Source organism: Lepidochelys kempii, chromosome 9 (assembly GCF_965140285.1).
Source record: "Lepidochelys kempii isolate rLepKem1 chromosome 9, rLepKem1.hap1, whole genome shotgun sequence".
Taxonomy (NCBI): domain Eukaryota; kingdom Metazoa; phylum Chordata; order Testudines; family Cheloniidae; genus Lepidochelys; species Lepidochelys kempii.
In genome coordinates, this window is record NC_136388.1 from 4,697,192 (window position 1) to 4,717,109 (window position 19,918).

The following is a 19,918-nucleotide window of genomic DNA, read 5'->3' on the forward strand; positions in this document are numbered from 1 at the left end:
CCCCAAATAAACCTGTATAGAGTGGCATTTGAATTTGGGATTTCTACCACCAGGACCTATTCAAAATATGGGAACAAAATAATGCGAGATCGTTGTCTTTTCACATTATTTTAGAGCCCAGAGGAAGGATAATACTGTGACAAGAGTAAATCTCTTACATTGCTTCAACCCCATCAAGTGTTTCCCAACCCCTCCAAAAAAACCTAATAAAAAACAAAAGAAATACAGAATTTGATACAGAATACTAGAGCATGAACACAACCCCAGTTACAAAAGGCAGCATTGTAACTTTCCATCTCTCATCTTAAACTCTTGACATGAGAAAAAGGACCAAAACCACGACTACTTCATGAGGTCTGCAGTTTAGGGAGAGTACCCTAAATTAGAGTGTTTGCAAGGAACTAAAGGATGGGCTGTAAACACGTATGAGCGCTGTCTCCATGCAGCTACAATGAAAATACAACATGTGTCTCGTAAGGCCGTCTTAGGGTCCAAATCAACCAAAAAAGCCAGGACACCCATAATTCTACCAACGGACCCTAAAGGTGGGATTTTAAAGAGAACTTAACGTTGGTCACACTCCGCTCCCAGTAAGGTAGTGTTAACGTTCTCATTGACTCCAGTGGGAGCAAAGTTAGGCCAGCACGGAGCACTTTTGTAACTTCCACACGTATGGTAGAATTACTTTAGCTCTGAAAGCCCCTGTCTACACTTGCAGCGGTGCACGGGTGCGTGGAGCTCCATGTGGCAGTGAAAGGCCCCGGCAGGGGGAAGGAAGCGGGCAAAGACTACGGCGGCGGGGAGGCGGCAGGACACTGAACTGCTATAAACGGTAGAGTAGACGTGAGAGGCACTTCTTGGGTGTGTCGAGAGCCATGTAGTTACATACCCTGGCGTTCAGGCATGGGCACTCTTCTCTACTCACCTAAGCTGTGCCTCGCCATCTACGCTGCTATCTACACAGGCGTTAGCTGGGTGTGCAGTGTCTACCCAAAACGCTGCTGTGAGTACAGCCCTACTCTAACTCTACCAGGTCATTTACGGCAACGGGTAAGGAGGCAGAGCGCCTACCCTCAAATGATTGCAACGGAATACAGACAAATACCTCGCACAGTGCAACCATTTGCATCAGCTAATTCTGATTCTTCTTACTTTTGTGGGGTTAATCAGAGTCACTGTCACTTAAACATACACATAGATCGTATACACAAAGTTGCATAAACATGTGTAGAAACACTTCTATACATAAAGCGTGATGGCAACGGTAAGGAGAGAGAGTAAAAGAGATGTCCAACTGGACGGCTATTGGGTTTGGGATATCTTTGGATGCCACATCAACAATCCCCTTGAAATGCCATTACTGTGTTATTTTTCAGATGCTAAAAAAATCACGTAACATGCACAGATCTGCTTCCTAGGTGTCCCCAGAATCATAGGGACACAAATCAGCCCTGCAGCCCACATCTAGACATGGAGGAGGAAGCGAGGTTCCATTCTGCGTTATTGTTTTATCAACCACACTGACAGCTGTGCTATGATCCAAGCATGAAGATCATAGATCTGCCGTTGATTAGACAGCAAAGCAAAAAGAACACAGCTTGATATTCAGACAGCAGGGTCAGGCTGCCAGGAGTGATAGATAAAACACGCCTTTGAGCTTGTTTTTAATTCAGCAGCTACTGTTGAAAGAAAATCGTGGCACGCAGGGTGCCATTTTTATGGTGGCACCTCTGGCCAGCTCCACACAGACAGCTAAACACGCCTGACACTGCCCCTGTTGTCCCTTCGGCAGGTACATCTGGATGCTATGAAGATACAAAACCGGCTTGCGTACTCTCAGTGAACACAAACTGGTTTGCAAGTTGACTCCAAAAGTCATGATTTCTCTCTCAAAGTTCACACCGTTCGGCATAAAAAGGGGCTCAAACACTAACCTGTTGAGTCCGTGGCTTGTATGGGGAGCTGCTTTCCAAGTCAGCCAGGATGCTGGTCAAGGAGTCTATTTCCGCATCTAAACTGGATCGTCTTTCTTCAAGCGTCTTCTCACCGGGATTTACCTAGCCAAGTAAGAAACACGATTTCAAACTATTTAAATGGCTCAATCCCGCATGCAGTTTCTGATTTTCATCACCTGGAGATACTTTCACACCCTGGCAACAAATCCAGAGCCTCAGGTGATGCATGGATAAACATGTTGACATATTATAGCTGGCTACCATAATCAGACTGGGGATAGGAGAGGGGGAGCGGACGACAGGCAGGGGGAACAACTGAGTTGCAAAAGGATTTAGTCTGGTTTTTAATTTGTAATTCACATTTTCCCCTATGGTTTCTGGAAGGTTTATTTAAGGATTATGAAATTATCTTAGTGCGGTTTGGAGGGTGCTGCATAAATGAGTAGGCAGCTATATTTTAGCAGCAGGCCTGGTGCGATGGTTTGAGCATGGGCATTCAAAAGGGCATCTGGGAGTGTTATTGCAAGGGAATCGTGTCCCCCACCCCTGGAACGCGGCATGGCTGTCATTGAACAGCACCGAACACCACGAAAGCAACGGGTAAGCTCAAGATGGAAGGAAGAACATGGTATCTAATTGAAACCACAAAGGGAATTTGGAGGAGACAGAATGCCATTGCCTGATTGGGAATCCCCACAGGGCAATGGTGTTAACAATCCTGCATTAAGGCCCATGGGATCTTTAATGACCACGAGAGATCAGGATTCCTCTTTTACATCTCACCCGAAAAATGCCACCTCCTAGAGCCCAGCGGCTTCTGGCAGGCCAGACAGCAGAGGGTAGCGTGGGTGTGGTTGTGTTGAGAAAGACAGGCCAAATTTGCCTCATTGTAACTTTTAATAGGAGGTAAAATGATTTCCCTTCAAATGCTCTTTTTCATGCCTTGGCCATAGTGTTTTATGATGCTACAATGGAGCCAAACCCTTGCGTAAGGTCCTTAGAAAGAACATGTTTGAACAGCAAGGAAATGCTGCAGTTCTTTAGGGACCGTCTGAATTAGGTCTAGTAGTTAGCGAGCACAGGACCAGGAGCCAGCGACTCTGGTACGCTACCTCTGTCCTGCCCACTCACTGGGTGGCCTTGGGCAAGCACCCTCATCCACTCAGCTGGAGAAGTGGGTAAAAAACCAGGCGCTGCCCCAGATCTGACCAAGCCGAAGTAACGGACAATGCATGCTAGCCGACCCAGCCCGATAAATTATTCCACGCCTGTTTGCGAGTGTTTCTGCAGATTCCACATGCCCCTGATCTCGGTCAGCCTGAAGGGAGAACAGCAGCCAGACTTGCTAGCCTGACTTGCTTGTCAGTGAGTGAATTCCTTGGGCATGGCTTGCAGCAGCTGTGACATAAATCCGTCCCCAGCCCTACCGACCCCAGCTCTGCTCTGACGGAAACGGATTTTCATTTGCTAATCCCAGCACCTGCCATGAGGATGTATCAGGACCCGAGATGCACTCGCTCTAGAGCCTTCAGCCCAGAGGAAAGCCGGGCTGGAAGCTTAGTTCTCAGTGCACAGTAGTGGTTGCCGGTAGGGAGAGCCAGGCAGAGGGTACCAGGCCAGTCTGGTGGGCCATGAGGCATGACCAAGTGCACTGACTCCCCCATAGTCCACCCCGCCACTGAGCCCAGAGTACCTGCTCCCAATAGGCTTTGTAAGTCGCCAAGAAGGAGCAAGAGCAATATTTACTGTGCGCCTTGTAGGTGCAGGAGGCCCAATCCTACAACGGGTTCATACAGAGCAGACGGGATCACCAGGGTTCCCAGCCTTTGGCTGTTTCAAGCTCCTCTCTCCCTTGCCCTACCCCTCATCCAACACAGATGCAGACTCAACTCCTTTACTTTTCCTCTCCATCTTCTCTGTCCCTCTCCCTTTTTTCTCTCCTCCTTTATTTTGTGCTTTCCTCTTCTCTCCATTCCCCACTCGCTACCAGAGCGCTTCGAGCACAAGCTGCAACGCATGGCCCTGGAGAGCGGAGACGCACAAGCTTTCGACCACCTGCTGCCAGAGTAGCTCGGTCTGGTGGCTGGTTTCAGAGCCTCAAGTCCTGGGGTGGGCGACCCATCGCCCCAGCTGGCTACACTGCAGGAGCAGGAAGAGGAGGGGAGTGGCTCTCAAAGTCCTGCCTGCTGCCACCGGAATACGTCTGCAAGGGAGGGTAGCTTTGGAGTCATGGGGTGATATCCTGACCCCACTGAAGTCAACAGCCAAACTCCCATCAACTTCAATAGGGTCAGGATCTCACCCATTCTGTTCTCCCCACCCCACAGCACCTCCCAATCCACACAGGGATAAAATGACAAAGGAAGCGGCCGGAGCCTAAGTCCCACCTGAGCAGCTTGATAAGCGTTGCAATAAGCTCAAACCCCGAGCTGCGCCTAAGGAAGGCTACGTAGGATATAGCTCTGAATTGGTGAAACTGGGTGCCATTACATGAGTGAAGGCCATCCTAACCCACACGTGCAAGAGGGCAGAGTCAAGGTTACGCACGCTCACCCCTGCACCATTCCCGTTCTCTTAACCCAGCTTCTTGTGTGGAATTGGTCAGCGTGCATCAGAATGACTTCTTCAGAACACTGTCCATTCTGTGAATCATCGCCACTGCTCAGAGTTAGATGCCAGTCATCAATTCGAGAGCAGACAAGAAATCCTCTCCTAAACGTGCAGCGGTATCGGATTGCCCTGCACAAACGACAAACCCTGTACCTGCTGCATCATCCCCTAAGTCCTCAGGGCCATTTTAGCAGGGAAAAGTCACTCCTAGAACTCCTTTCCTGGCTGATCTCCAATCAAAAGCGATCACAACACTTCAGATAGCTATTCCCGCAAAGTGCTCCTCACGAGGGCACTGCACTGCAATTTCCCGGAGCAGACAAGCAGGAGTGAAACAAAAGAAGGCAATGGAGCCTACCCTAAAGCGCACACAAGGGACCCAGAACAATGCTCTGTATCCCATACACAATAGTATCTGCCGTGTACTGGACACACTAGGACAGTTCTGGATGCATCATTTGTTTCCGCAAGTTATTGATGACCTTATAACCCACAAGAGGCAGAGCAGAGCTGGGCCGCGATTGAGGCAGGAAAGGGCATTGCTAACGAGTGGAAACAAACGATGTAACCCAGAGCTGCTTATGCAACAGTGGTTTCGCTCTGCACCTGCAATATTGAAGCACTGTGGCAGATCAAAGTCGTATCCATCTGCAGCAGCCGGGTCCCGCCAGTGAGGGGACAATGAGGAGCAGCGTGTGAAAAGGAAGGGTCCTTCGCGGTAATGCCACTGCACTGGGGGAGAGAGAGCAGAGGAGCTATGGGAGGAGACAGCAGGAGATGCATGCTGGGGGGGGGGGGTGTCAGACAGGAGCCTCAGGTGACGCATGGATATGCCCAGAAGCCAGGCAGTTGGGCAATACTTGTCGGACCAGCCAGGCACTTTGGGGATGGCCGTGCAATCTAACGTAAGTAGCACCACATCCAGCTCTTCCACCTGCTCCTTTTGCTACCTGCTCCCACCAGCTCGCAGCCTGCCCCACATCTCTGCAAAGCCCTGCAGTCTCTGGCAAACCCCACACATGGACTGGGATGGTAGGAGCAGGAAATGAAGCTAGCTGCAGGACTGGCAAGTTGGCACTAGGTTTAGACAGAACTAAAGCTAAAGAAGTGAGACTAGGGAAGATATCTTGCTGGTAGGTCAGGTATACACCAGCTGTCCATACAGAGGAGGGGTATTTCATATATAATCGTGGTCCAGTTGGTAGGGAACTGAACTAGGAGTCCAAGACCTGGAGACTACTCCCAGCTGCGCCATTGACCTGCTATGTGACCTTGGTCAAGTCACTTCCCCTTTCTGTGACTCTCTTTCCCCTCCCACCAATCATCCGCCTTGTCTGTTTAGACTGTTGGCTTCTTGGTACAGGGATTGTCTCTCATAACAGGATTCAAAAAAGAACTAGATAAGTTCATGGAGAATAGATCCATCACTGGCCATTACCCAGGATGGACAGGGATGGTGTCCCTAGCCTCTGTTTGCCAGAAGCTGGGAACGGGTGACAGGGGATGGATCACTTGATGATTCACTGTTCTGTTCATTCCCTCTGGGGCACCTGGCATTGGCCACTGTCGGAAGACAGGACACTGAGCTAGATGGACCTTTGCTCTGACCCAGTGTGGCCGTTCTTATGTTCTTATTGTGTGTCTGTACAGCGCTTTGCACACCTGCTCTTGGCTGGCCTCTGTAGGTGCTACTTCAATATATACAGTAGATACACACACAAAATATTGACCAGTTTCCCCAGTCTGTCCCTCCAAAACAGCTCTCCCACTCCCATGCATTTCAATGGAGTTGAAACCTGTGTCCCTAGCTTGCTCCCCCAATCTCTCTATTTTTGGTTTTCAAATGGGAGTGGGGGGGGGGGGGTGTGGCACAGAGTCCCCGTGCAGCCAAAGTCCCACAAGTCCAAAGCACAGTGTGCCTCGCATGTATACAACACTTCCCCAGGTATGCCCCATATTCACCACAATTACCTCCTATTTAACTAGGGGGGGAAATGCCACCGTGTATTCCCACCTGAACCTCAAGACAAGAGCAAAGGTTTTGTTTCAAATCCCCAAATACACATTAAAATAGTTCAAGGGAGGCTGCCCCACAAAACAGGCGTGCAAAGACAAAACATGACTCCTGCATTCAGGGGGGATCCAAGAGGCTAGATTTGATGTGAAATTGCTGTTCTGGGCATCAGGGACGGGTTGGAAAAGCAGCAGTGCCCTTTAAAAATGGCAAGATTAAGCCTTTTGAAACAAATCTGAAACGATGGGAGGTTTCATTAGATGCGACTGCTGTGATTTCAACAGACGTGGCTGAACCAGGGATCTAATAGAATAGAACTTCCCTGCTGTTCCATCTGGCTGGAGCCAGCCCCGGACTATACTTTTGAGTCTTGTGATGACAGGAAGGATAAAAGCAAAAAGAAGGTAGGGTTTGATTTATTTCTCTCTCCCTCTCCCAGGTGAAACAACGTTGCTGGATTTATTTTGCTGGGTTTTCTTGGAACAAAAGACACTGATGCGAAGTGAAGAGTGGGCTGTTCGAAAGCACTTGGCATTGGCCTAGCTCTGCTCTCATGGAAGTCATGGGTAAAAAGCCCATTGACATCAGTGGGGTTAGGGTTCGGTTGATGCTGTGCACTTTGGAGTCTCTCCCCCTAAATACTTCCACCTAGTGAACCTGGTTGAAAATACCTCCAAAGGATGGAAAAGAGGCGCACGGAGCTAGGGGTCGTGATTGCCCTCCATCCACAGTGTCTCCCTGGGTGGTGGGTAGACTTTACTGCTCTCCCCATAAACAGCCAATGAATAATAACAGGAGCACCAGCCAAATAACAGTGCCAGATGCCTCTCTTGGCAGGGATCCTGTTAGCATCTCTGCCCCACTGTATGGCACGTGACATAAATATAACCTCTCGGGATGCAGAGGGAACAACAGTCAGAGGCGGTGCTAGGGGCTCAGGATGAGGAGCCATGTGCTTCTGAGTTCCAATCCCAGCTCCAGTGCAAACCTAATGTGAGAGCGTGGCTCTCCGTGCCTCGGTTTCCCCATTAAAAATGGAAACAACAATCCTTTTATGGGCTTCTTGCCTTGTGAGGATTAACCAGGTAACCTGCAGTGCTTGAAGATGCCTAGCGTGGTAAGTGTGATGTGGTATAGCTGTGGCTTACAGACAGGTGTGTGAAAGAATCATTTGCTAAGCACGGCTAAAGACTGCGTGACTTCTGTACCTTCGTGAGCAGACTACAACCTTGCTCCAGATGTGGGATGTGTTCATCGGTGCCTTTCCTCCGACGGCTGGGTTCAGCTGCGTTCTGGATTCACGCCCAAAGCCATGGCATGCGTTTGGGTCTTGGTGGCGCAATATACCCCCTGGTAGTTCCCAATACTGATCCATTCAGGTAACGCTGGGGTACAGAACGCTGCCTGGCAGCCACCTTCTTCCTTATAGGTTTGTGAGTTGATAGACGATGTAGGTAAGCTGCTGATTGCATCTGACAAGCTACAACCACCATATCATGGCCACTAGGCTCTTCCGTATCACAGAAGCTTCCCCCACCAAGCCCTAGCCAGAGGCCTAGATCAGAAGCCCCTCACAGGTCACAGAAGCGGCAGAGTGTCGAACATTTACAGGCAAGGTCATGCAGGCAAATTCATGGAAATACCACCTTGAATGTCTACCAGTCTGCATCTCTGACGGACAGGCCATAATTCACAGTGCATGCCATAAAATCCCTAGCATAGCATACTATGCTATAGGCAACAGGGCTGCCACATAGTCTTTTGGACACTTTTTTGAGACAGAAGAGGGGGGGAAAGGCATAGAGTCTTTATTATTCATGATCTGTATCACAGTGGCACCTGTCGGTCTCACTGTTCATAAGCATAGTAAGAGGCCGTCACGCCCTGAGGAGTTTGCAGTCTAAGTCGACAACAGACAAAAAGAGAGGGAATGGAAAGTGGGCACAGCGAGAGGAAGCGATTTGCACACAAGCAGGTCATTTGGGAACAGAACCCTGGTCTTCCTGAGGCCTCGGCCAGTACTTTATCCACTAAGTTACCCTAATGTCTCTTCCATTTTCCATATTCAAGTTTCCTGGTCCTGACGGAGAAGTGCCTGTCAATGCTATCAAGCTCCAAATAATTATCCAATGTAATTCCACGGCCAATTAATGGCCTTGAGCTGAAATTGCTTGCCACGATGAGGATCGACACGTGGGCAAGGAGCCATTGCGTTTCCGCACCTACAAATGGTGCCCAGATCCTGTCAGAACTGGCCAGTTAGTTACCTCACGTGTGGAGGAGCTGAGCCACCATGGCAGATGGGCAAGGAAAACGGCATGCCAGAAAGCCCTCCACTACTGAACTGCTTTCCAAGGAGCTTCTGGGCCTAACGCTAAGGAACTGGGCCCCTGTGCTGCAAGTGTCCGAGGTGCGGTTTGGTTGTTGCTTCCGAGGTCACCAAAGAAGCTTTCGGCTCTGGGGACTCAGGATTGCGTATCCAGCAAGGGAAGAGAAAGAAATCTTCTGCCCTTGAAATGTTCTTCACCAGCAGAGCTCAACTAAAGGGAGTCTGTGCTTTCCACTGTGTTTCCTACTGATGTGCTAGACCGGGTGCTGAAGGCAGATTATCCAGGGCGTTTGCCATAGAACCGGTACAGAAGCATGTCTACAAAAGACAACACGTAACCCTTAAAACTCCCCATTACGTGGGGGAGAAAACTAGTTAGAGAAGGAGGCTACGGCAGCAACTGCAAACAATGCAGGTGACACCTTGCGGCACAATTAGGCTCCGAAAAGTGACTCGACAAATGACAATACAGAGGGTCTGTATCAGCTCTCACTCAATGACTCCAGGTTTCAGAGTAACAGCCGTGTTAGTCTGTATTCGCAAAAAGAAAAGGAGGACTTGTGGCACCTTAGAGACTAACCAATTTATTTGAGCATAAGCTTTCGTGAGCTACAGCTCACTTCATCGGATGCATACTGTGGAAAGTGTAGAAGATCTTTTTATACACACAAAGCATGAAAAAATACCTCCCCCCACCCCACTCTCCTGCTGGTAATAGCTTATCTAAAGTGATCACTCTCCTTACAATGTGTATGATAATCAAGTTGGGCCATTTCCAGCACAAATCCAGGTTTTCTCACTCCCCCCCCCCCACACACACACAAACCAGCAGGAGAGTGGGGTGGGGGGAGGTATTTTTTCATGCTTTGTGTGTATAAAAAGACCTTCTACACTTTCCACAGTATGCATCCGATGAAGTGAGCTGTAGCTCACGAAAGCTTATGCTCAAATAAATTGGTTGGTCTCTAAGGTGCCACAAGTCCTCCTTTTCTTTCAATGATTCCAGATCACACTGGTCAGCGTACAAGCTGCATGAAAAGATTTCTGACTGCCAGCTCAGAAATTCCATGCGAGAAGCTGGAAATCAAGCCACGGTCTCTCTTTCTCCCACTTCTACTATCGGGGCTTGCATGACAGCTGTGCTGAAGATGCCTGGAAGAGAACAGTACCTGTCTTGCTCTTCCACAGCTGGTTTGGCTGGGCAGTGTGAACAGGCACAAACACTAGAATCTGGGCTGGATTAGGGCTCAGATTTCAAGGCTGAACTAGGGTTAAGGTGCAGTAGTGCTCAAATCTCGCTAGATCTAATTTCCACCGTAGGACAGCATTTTAAATAGGTTTAGTCTAGAGGGCCACACACTTCACTGCCTAGCTGTGTAAACAGTGAGAGAGAGCAGCATGTTAAGCTGCTGCCTACGGAGAAAAAGAGAAGCATTTCCAAGGACCTGACACTGGTCAGAGTAGCAGACCCAGCAGCACAATGGCATTTGCCATTACTTCAGGATGCTTGTGTATGCTGTGCTACCAGATGCAAAATCCGCAGTGAGCTGAGAAGTGTATTAATACACTAAGAAGGTACATCAAGATGTCTGAAAACTAAATGGGGTGGGTAGGAATAAAACTAGTTTATTTTTCCATTAAGGCAATTTAATATTCTCCGGTGGAATTACAACTGCTTGTCCTTGGGAATTAAATTGAATTAGCAAAATGTTTTTGTTCATCAGCAGAATATACAACAGAAAATGGAATGTGTCACTTTTTCTTTACGTCTTCTGCAGGACGACGCGCCTTTCTATTCATGGGGTGAGATAAAGTCCATCCGCCAGCCATGAAACCCTTCTGAATCAGCAAGACTGTTGATGACTGTAGCTAACTTCACAGGAGCAAGGAATACAATCTTTTCCTTTGCATTAATAAAAATTCCATTAGGGCTCATTATTGATAATAATGGCCACTGTTAAAGTTTCCCATTTCCTTACCCATTCCCCCCACTAACTTAAAATATGCTCCAGCCTCATCACAAATTGATGTTTAATTAGCCATTAAGTTGAGTTAATGTTCCCTGCACATTATGTTGCCTGCAGAATAACTGGGAACTAAAACTAGATATTGGCTATTTCAGCATCCACCTCTGACGGGAACCGCAACCAAACAGTAACCAATTACCTCCAATATATATAGTCACAAAATGCTATAAATATAGTACAGTAGAACCTCAGAGTTCAGAGCACCAGAGTTACGAACTGACCAGTCAACCATACACCTCATTTGGAACCGGAAGCATGCTATCAGGCAGCAGCAGAGCCCAAAAAAACCAAAACAAAACAAAAAAGGCGCAAATACACAGTATTGTGTTAAACATAAGCTATTAAAAAACGAAGGGAAAGCAGCTTTTCAATTTTGCATAGTAAAGTTTTGAAGCTGTATTAAGTCACTGTTCAGTTGCAAACTTTTGAAAGAACCACCAGCACGTTTTGTCCAGAGCTACGAACTGGTAAGGGTCCAGATAAGAAACTTGTATACAGTATAGCTGACTAACAAGACCTATTGTAAAAGTCCCTCCAAACAAAATTCTATCAGCAGAGAGGTCACAGTAATTTTTTATCTGGCCAATCACTTAAATTATACAACCGGAGATAAGGAGTGCAGGAGACATGCAGAATGGGGGTGGGGCGCTATCTCCTGGAAAGCAGTGACTATGAAAAGGATTTAGGGGTCATAGTGGACAAGCAATTCAACTTGAGCTCCCAGTGTGATCCTGTGTCAAAAAAGAGCTAATGCAAGTGAGCTGTAGCTCACGAAAGCTTATGCTCTAATAAATTGGTTAGTCTCTAAGGTGCCACAAGTACTCCTTTTCTTTTTGCGAAACAAGGTACTAGATCACAGGAGCAGGGAGTTGATTGATCTCTATATCCAGCATTGGCAGGACTGACACTAGAATACTGCCGACAGTTCTAGCGTCCACCTTTTAAAAAGGATGCTGGAAATTTGGACGGGACAGAAAAAGCCACAAAAATGATTTCACAGCTGGATAAAATGCCTGGCAATGAAAGACTTAAAGAGCTCAATCAGTTCAGCTTCCCAAAAAGAAGACTGGGAGGTGATTTAATGACTGTGTCCAAGTACCTTCATGGGGAGAAAAGACCAGGTACCAGCATAGCAGTTTTCAAACTTTTCGAGCTGAGCCCCACCTTTGAGTTACAATTTTTGGTTGCACCCCCACCCCAGACAAACATAGACACACGCAAGGCTGGGTGGCCTGCTGAGATGAGTCGGGGGTGGAGGTGGTTCTCTCTCCCTGAGCCCCACTGTACGGGGCCACCGACACTGCTCCCTCCCCCCCCCTCCAAAATTCTTCAGCGCCCCCGTAGGGGGGCAGACCCCGCAGTTGGAAAACCTCTGTACTAAAGACATTTTTAATCTAGCAGAGAAAGGCAAGAACGAATGGCTGGAAGCCGGAGCCAGACAAATTCAAATTAAAAATCTGGCACAAATTGTTAACAGCAAGGGTGATGAACCACTGGAACAAACTACCATTCTCCACCTCTTGATGTCTTCAGATTAAGCCTGGAGGCTTTCTGGAAGAGATGCTTTAGTGAAACAAGTTATTGGGCTCAATACAGGGGTTACTGGGTGAAATTTAATGGCTCGTGAAACAGGATCTAACACTGGGGTTCTCAACCTTTTCCTTTCTGAGGCCCCCCCAACAGGCTATAAAAATCTCCACGGCCCCTGCTTTTCTGCATATAAAAGCCAGGGCCAACATTAGGGGGTAGCAAGAAACACAACTGCCCAGGGTCCCACACCACAGGGGCTCCCACGAAGCTAAGTTGCTCAGGCTTCAGCTTCAGCCCCAAGTGATGGGGCTCGGGGCCCCGGGCTTCGGCCCGATGCAGTGGGGCTTCGGCTTTCTGCCCTGGGCCCCAGCAAGTCTAATGCCAGTCCTGCTTGGCAGCCCCATGAAACCTGCTTGGAGGCCCCGGACACCTGGTTGAGAACCACTGATCCAATGAGCCCTTCTGGCTGTAAACTCTATGAATCTATGAAAGTTAGAAACAAAGGCTTGATGGCATTTGTAAGGGCTTGTCTACAAACCAGTTTTTGCACTACCTTAACTGTATAGGTGTGGAAACCAAATGTATGAGAATAACCAGTATAAACACCTTTATACCAGTATAACTGTGTCCGCACAAGAGGATGTTCCACTTTCACTGTATCTGTATAAAACACAGCCAACATAGTTAAATTGATACAAAAACTATGTGTAGACTTGGCCTAAGTGAACAAAGACAAGGAATACGCTAATATAGAAAAAAACATGGTATGAAATAAAAAACAGAGAGAGACAGACAGCATATTGGTCACCCTCTTGGACAATTAGCAGCCAGTTAATTAAGCACGTGCTTAATTACAGCCATATTTAGTCTTCAATGAGACTTACACGCAGATCCTTAGGGACTTAGCTGAATCGAGGCTTTAGCTCTGAAATCCACCTCTTTTCTGTAACATCATTTTCCAAAGCTGGGGTTGCCCAGATTCTGACTTCTTCCCAGGCCTCCCTTCTCTGCACCATTTAATTTTCTCTGGCCTTCAGTTATTTCTTGCTTCCTCTTTTCTGTCCCATGCTTGTCTGTATGTTGTGACAGTTTAATAAAGAGCTTATTCAAAGGGACACAGTCAAGCAGTTTTGATCAAAGATGGAGGTTTTGTTAAAAAGAACCATTTTACGAAACCAAGTCTGAACGGGATGTTGTAAAAACTGTTTTCGGAACTCAAACCCTACATACAGCAGCTTGGCATCATTGGCCTCAAATCCTGGCAGCACTTCAGCAAGTACTCAACTTTATGCATGTTTTTAAATCCTATTGACCTCACTGTGACTTAAGCACCTACCGAAGCGCTTTCCTGAATGGGTTCCCTGAAAAGCACAGTGTCAAACTGACAAGGAGAAAAGAAAGTGAACTTGACTTTTTTAATTGTCCAAACTGAGTGAAGTGCAGAAACAAAATGAAAAGCATCACTTGGGGAAAGCAAAATAGATCTTTAAAGCTCTTTCAGTTATAATAGCCATGTTTCTTTTGCAGGCTAAGGAATTTTATTTTTTTAAACAAAGTACAGGGTTGAGAGGTTTGTTTAGTTTTTGAGTCTGCAAAACACACTGAGATCAGATAAAAAAAAATATTTAACCCTTTATTTCTTTGATGCTTACAGTATTCCAACACTGTAGCTGCATGCTCCACACCAGTTGCTAGGGAAGGATGGAAAGGGTTGGTTGCAATCTCTCTTGGTTTATCCACTTCCTTACAGAACAGAAGCTTGCAAGGACCCAAGAGCATCCCAAAGAGTCTGGACTCAGGCTTCAGGCAAACACATATATAGATCATGTAAAAGTCGATGGTTCAGGCTGTTTCACTTTGAGATTTTGAGACTTCTTGCACCTGAAACTCCATGCAAAGCCAACGGTACCACTGAAACCTTGGCAAGCGCTCCCTGAGAACAGACAGGTGGATATTTTGGGTCTGACCCTGTAAACTGGAATTCTGAATGGGACAACACATCCGGACAGGGTGCTCCTTCTTGCTTCTCACAAACAGAGCTAGCTCTGGCCTGGTGGCTAAAATTTCAGCACTCCACACCCACTCTCCAACCGGCTACTTCCTTAGCGTATAGCACAATAGCTATTGCACCTGTCTGGTATCTCCCTGGAAAAGGGTTATAGGTCATCCCCTGGGGACAGGACTCTCCCACGCGGCAGGCTGAGGAGAAAGTGCATTTGCTGGTTCCAGATAACTAGGTACCTCTTCACAGACTGCTGCCATTTTGATCCTCACAGGGAAGCAAAGCTCCTTCTCACGCACCAGACAGAGAATGGCTGGAGAGCAGAGGCAGGCTGCAGCAGCTATGGGTATGCCAACACCTTCATGAAGGAGCAGAACTTAAAGACAGTTAAGGAGAAACAAGCCCATTCCAGGCTGTGTTGGGCCTCCCTCAAAAGAACCACCAACTGTCATGCAACTTTGGTCAAAACTCAGATCTAACACCCATCTCTGCCACTGACTCCCTGTGCAGCCTCAGGGAAATCACTTCATCTCTGTGCCTCAGTTTCCCCACCTGTAAATCGGGGCCATTAATATTTCCCCCATCATACAAGAGTGATGTGGCATCTCCTAAAAATTTCCCCAACACACACACACCCTTTCTTCTGGGTGGAGAATGGCACTCCCAGAAATGTGAAAATAAGGTTGAACATTTTGCCTTTTAACTAAAACTTGAAAATTTTTCAAAAGAAAATGTTTGATGAAAATGAAAACTTTGGTTTTGTCAGAATTTTTCCTGGAAGGAAAAAAATCCTTTCCCAAAAAGTCCAAGAGGTGTCCCAACTGAGCCTACTCTACAGTACAGAAAATTGCTGACTCGTGAAGAATGGGAGTTGCTTTAGAGACGTGTGCTCCATCCCCTTCTCCTAGTTTTCTTTGCCAGCTCTACCTTCCTGTGCCCCATACATCCTGGAGGATCGGAGCTGAAGCATTTATGCCCAAGGGGGTTGAGGTTTTGAAAAAGGGAGAAGGATGTGATTTGGATGAACAACCATTTTCACTCTACAAACTCTGGCTAGTTGTGTTTTGGTTTAAACCTTAAGAGACCTAAGGTTAATGAGAACAACCTGTATGAGAAAGAGAGCATCAACACGGATCAATAAATAACGAGCACAATCCATACACTCTCTGTATAATGCTGCTAACAAATATGGCTTAGATGTTCAAGATGCATAGAACTCCCCACACCTGGGTCCATCCCTAGACAGCTTGTGGGGATATATTTAGGTGCTGAATAATTGCAGATAAAACAATCTACCTGGTTATTTGTCAGTGGGAATTCATGTCCATAACTAGCTTTCACAATTATTCCCCTAGGATGGGTACTTACCTACACTAGACATCAAGGAAATGTCCCTAACTTATGTTTCTGCTTAGAGCCAACATTCCCATAGGAACCAATAGGGATTCCCCTAGGTAAGGACAATGCTAGCTCTGTGTATGTCTCTAAAAGGCCACTCACCACTCTGGCAGCATTATCTTACACTGAATGGGGCTGGGTGCCTTCAGACCTCCCCTCAACAGGAAAGTGGAGGGTGGTTTGGTCCCAATCACACATGAGCAGGCCACAATTCTAAGGGGAAAAGCAGAAGCGTATCGCAAGATCAGAGCAAGGTGCACTGGCAGAGCTGCGCACAGACAGCCCAGCGTTGGAACGGCAGGGGAGCTGCGGGTTAGGATCAAGAGACATTAGCAAAGTTGTAATGGGGGGCGGTGCAGGGGTAGAACCAGGGCTGGAACAGAATGCGGGGCGGTGAGGATTGCAGGGCACCGGCACATCTGTGTGGGGGAAGCTTACAGAGAACCTGCCTACACTAAACCTCATTTTCTTGAGCGTAGTTTGTAGTTTAGGTTGCTACAGCACTGCACAAACCTCTCTCTTTTACCCCTCCTATATATATATATTTTAAAATGGTGATATAATCTTTTCCCAGTCAGACTCATTCCTACCCGCTCCCCTGTGCATTAGAGATTACCAGCTTGCTGCATTTTCATCAGCAAAACAAAAACAGAGAAATACTATGACGGGAAATGGCTCTGCTAAGATGGAAGTTAATAGCAGTACGACTTTTAAAATTCCGCACATCCCACTCTCCTAGGAAGAATCCCTTCCAACCTCACTCCAAAACGACATTTTCCCAGTGGTAATTTCACAAGCACTCAGGATTGCTCAGTCACTGTGCTACATGTTCTTTGCAAAGGCAACATTTTCCGACAACAAAACTGCCAGTTGTGGAGAGCAGAGCACAAAGCTTTGTTTTTCTTCATGTGATGGGAACTAAGAGGGAGAGAAAGGAATGTTGCTTTAGCTCTGGGAGTTTGGGGCATTGGGTGTTTCCTGGCATGCAGCACGGTTACCACTGCCCCAGTGCAAAACGTTCTCCCGCAAAAGGGCTGAAATTTTTTTTTTTTTTAAAAAGTTAGTCTACTTTGCACGGGGCTACTTGATGTAAAACTTAAACCAGACAACAGACCAGCCTCCAGAATTAGTGCCTCACTATTCCACTGTGCACTGTACTGATTCATTATCACAGAATACAGCCAGGCTTAAAGCATCAAATAGAAACACTGGTCCCTCTCTCTCTAAATTCTCTCTTTCTGTAACACTCCACCTCCCCCGGCTTTATTGAAAGGTTTCATCCTTTTAAACTTCATCTTCACACAGGAAGCCAGGTCAACATCTTAGGCAGGGCACTGTAATTTGCTTCAGCTGATCTTTTAGAAATACCCTTCTGTACTGTGGCCAGTGGACCATTCAGTTGAGTCTCGGATGCTGCTTTGGCGTTCCCTAGTGCAATGTGGACTTTACAGCCTGGAACACTAGCGCAGCTGCTTCTGCAGAGATCCTTTGCGGAAGAACCAGTCTGTTAATTCACAGCTGTGAATGGCACTTCAAATTGGGATCAGGAGAATGTTATTTTACTCTGACCTCATTTGCTCCCTTTCCTGGGTGGGAGCATCAATGGCAGAATGGCCACTTCTTCAAAACTCCTTTTCCTCTGTCTAAATATTCCAAGCCTGGACCTCATAACTCTCCTACTCCCTTATGCCCTCTGTCAGCCAAAGTTGGGTCTACACTAGGTGTTACATTCTGTGCCTCAGAACAGCACCCCGGAACCCCCATATTCACCACTGTCATACAATCATGATAGGTTTTGTACAAAGTAGGCCTTGTGAGGTATCATTTTAAAAGTCTTGATCTGTTGAACATGAATACCCTGTTGGATTGTACTGTCACAACTCTGCTGTCATTGTATGTGAAGTTATGAAGTTTTGCTCTGTGTGTGTTACTGAAATATGTTGTGGGGTTGGGAACACCCACAACCAGCCTTTCAGATACAACAGTGGAGCAGCCAGACACACTGATGGCCCACTGAAGGGATTCCACACTCCCAAGGACTATCCCAGGATCTGTATACAATGGAGACTTCTCAGAGGGAGCGCGTAGACAATGGAGGCTGCTTGACTCACGTCATAGCAAAGGTTCTTTCCAGCAAGCTGGAAGAAACTATAAAAGAGGGGGAGTGACATCATCACTTGGTCTCACTTTCCCCCCACAACTCAACACCTGGAGGACAAAGACTGACAAGGGGAAGGTGGTCCTGGGCTGGAGACGAGTTCCAGCCTGTGTACTGGAGATCTGTGACCTGCTTGCACTGTCTATCAGGGTGAGACACTGCTTGAGTCAAATTCTGTTTTGTTTATAGAACTTAGACTGCAAGTTTATATTATTTCTCAGGTAACCAACTTTGATCTTTACGCTCACTACTTATTTAAAATTGATCTTTCTGTAGTTAAGAAATCTGTTTCATATTTTACCTAAAACAGGGCGTTTTGGTTGAAGTGCTTGGGAAATCTGCTCAAGTTACAAAGGCCAGTGCACGTCCACTTTCCATTGTAGGAGTGGCAAACTTAATGAATTTACACTGCTCGGGCTTCTGACCAGGGAAGGACGTACAGCCCTGGGGTGCAAGTCCGGGGAGCTGGAGGGGAAATTGGCTGTTGTCTCTCTATTGCTGGTTCACGAGTGGCTGGGAGAAGCATTCATGTAACTCAGTTGAGTGTGTCCCTGTCTGTGTAAGTGAAGTACCTGCCAGAGGTTTGTGGCTTAGCAACAACATCACAGTGTGAGAGGGAGCCCAGGTTGGTGGAACACAGTCCTGGTTTCACCCTGTGAAGACCTGTCACACTAGGAGCCAAACTTTGTCAGCTTTCTGTTTGGTCTTCCTATTATTCTTTATCATCTGTATCATAGTCTCTCTCAGCATGCCCAGCGTCATCCAACACAGAGGAAGGCACAATCCTCTAGCCAAATAATTCAGTCTATGCAGCACCTTGCACATTTTGGACACTACTATAATAGAAGTAACACAAATAATAAATAAATAACCATCTTAATTTTTAAATGGTTCATTGGCTCTATCTAGGCTTAGAATCATAGAATCCTAGAATATCAGGGTTGGAAGGGACCCCAGGAGGTCATCTAGTCCAACCCCCTGCTCAAAGCAGGGCCAACCCCAACTAAATCATCCCAGCCAGGGCTTTGTCAAGCCGGGCCCTAAAAACCTCTAAGGAAGGAATAGATTTTTTTTAAATTGGTAAATATGTGTAAACATTGATTTCACCATAAACACCCAAACTGGTGAAAAAATATTTCTGTTGCTTATAATCGAAATCTACAGAACTTGCTTGAGCACCTATTAGAGACTCTTACATAACTGTCCGACACTCCCACAACTTCATGCCACTGAAAATGTAAATTGATAAAATAACTAAAAATGCTTAAAATTATACAGATATTCTCTGTTAAAATTATAAAAAATAAAAAATGAATTCTGCCAAGCCTATTTACAGTTGTGCTTCCCTTATACCCCTTGCCCAGGGCGCTTTATTACGAATATAACATAGCAAGATATTAATATCCAAGCAGAGAGGTTAGATGCAAAACTAACTTATGCTATACTATTAAAATGTTTCCGGTTTCAGTAAACTTAGCTGTTTATAATCAACATTGTCGTCTATTCGGAAGAGAGTAGGGGCTGAAACTTCATATAAATGAGAAGAGAGGTTTATAGAAGATTTAAAATAGACTGTGGTTTGGCATTGTGAAACAACACATGTGTTTGCTTATAAGATGAACTGCATCAAGGTCTGATTGGAAGAAATACTCAACACAACCTCCCCATTTCCCCCACCCCCACTTCTATTACTGGACTTATTGATCATGCTACTCACGTGATGGGAGAAAAAAAGCAGGGATAAAATGTGTGTCTATTCCCCAGCTATATGTATATTTCCAGTCTATATTATATACCCACATATCATATATTCTCATGCATGCTTTATAAACACTCATGCTTTATGTGTATTTACACACACACACACACACACACAAAGTATATGTGAGCATTTA

General features: G+C 46.5%; 1 protein-coding gene across 7 annotated transcripts in view; it reads right to left on the bottom strand.

The window, feature by feature from the left end:
- LPP (LIM domain containing preferred translocation partner in lipoma) overlaps positions 1-19,918 on the bottom strand; it is a 415,845-nt gene that overhangs the window by 204,987 nt on the left and 190,940 nt on the right. For all 7 annotated transcript variants that reach the window (XM_073359053.2, XM_073359048.2, XM_073359047.2 and 4 more), the window contains one exon: positions 1,935-2,057. In XM_073359053.2, coding sequence (XP_073215154.2) covers positions 1,935-2,057 — 123 coding nt within the window. The remainder of the gene's footprint in view (positions 1-1,934; positions 2,058-19,918) is intronic.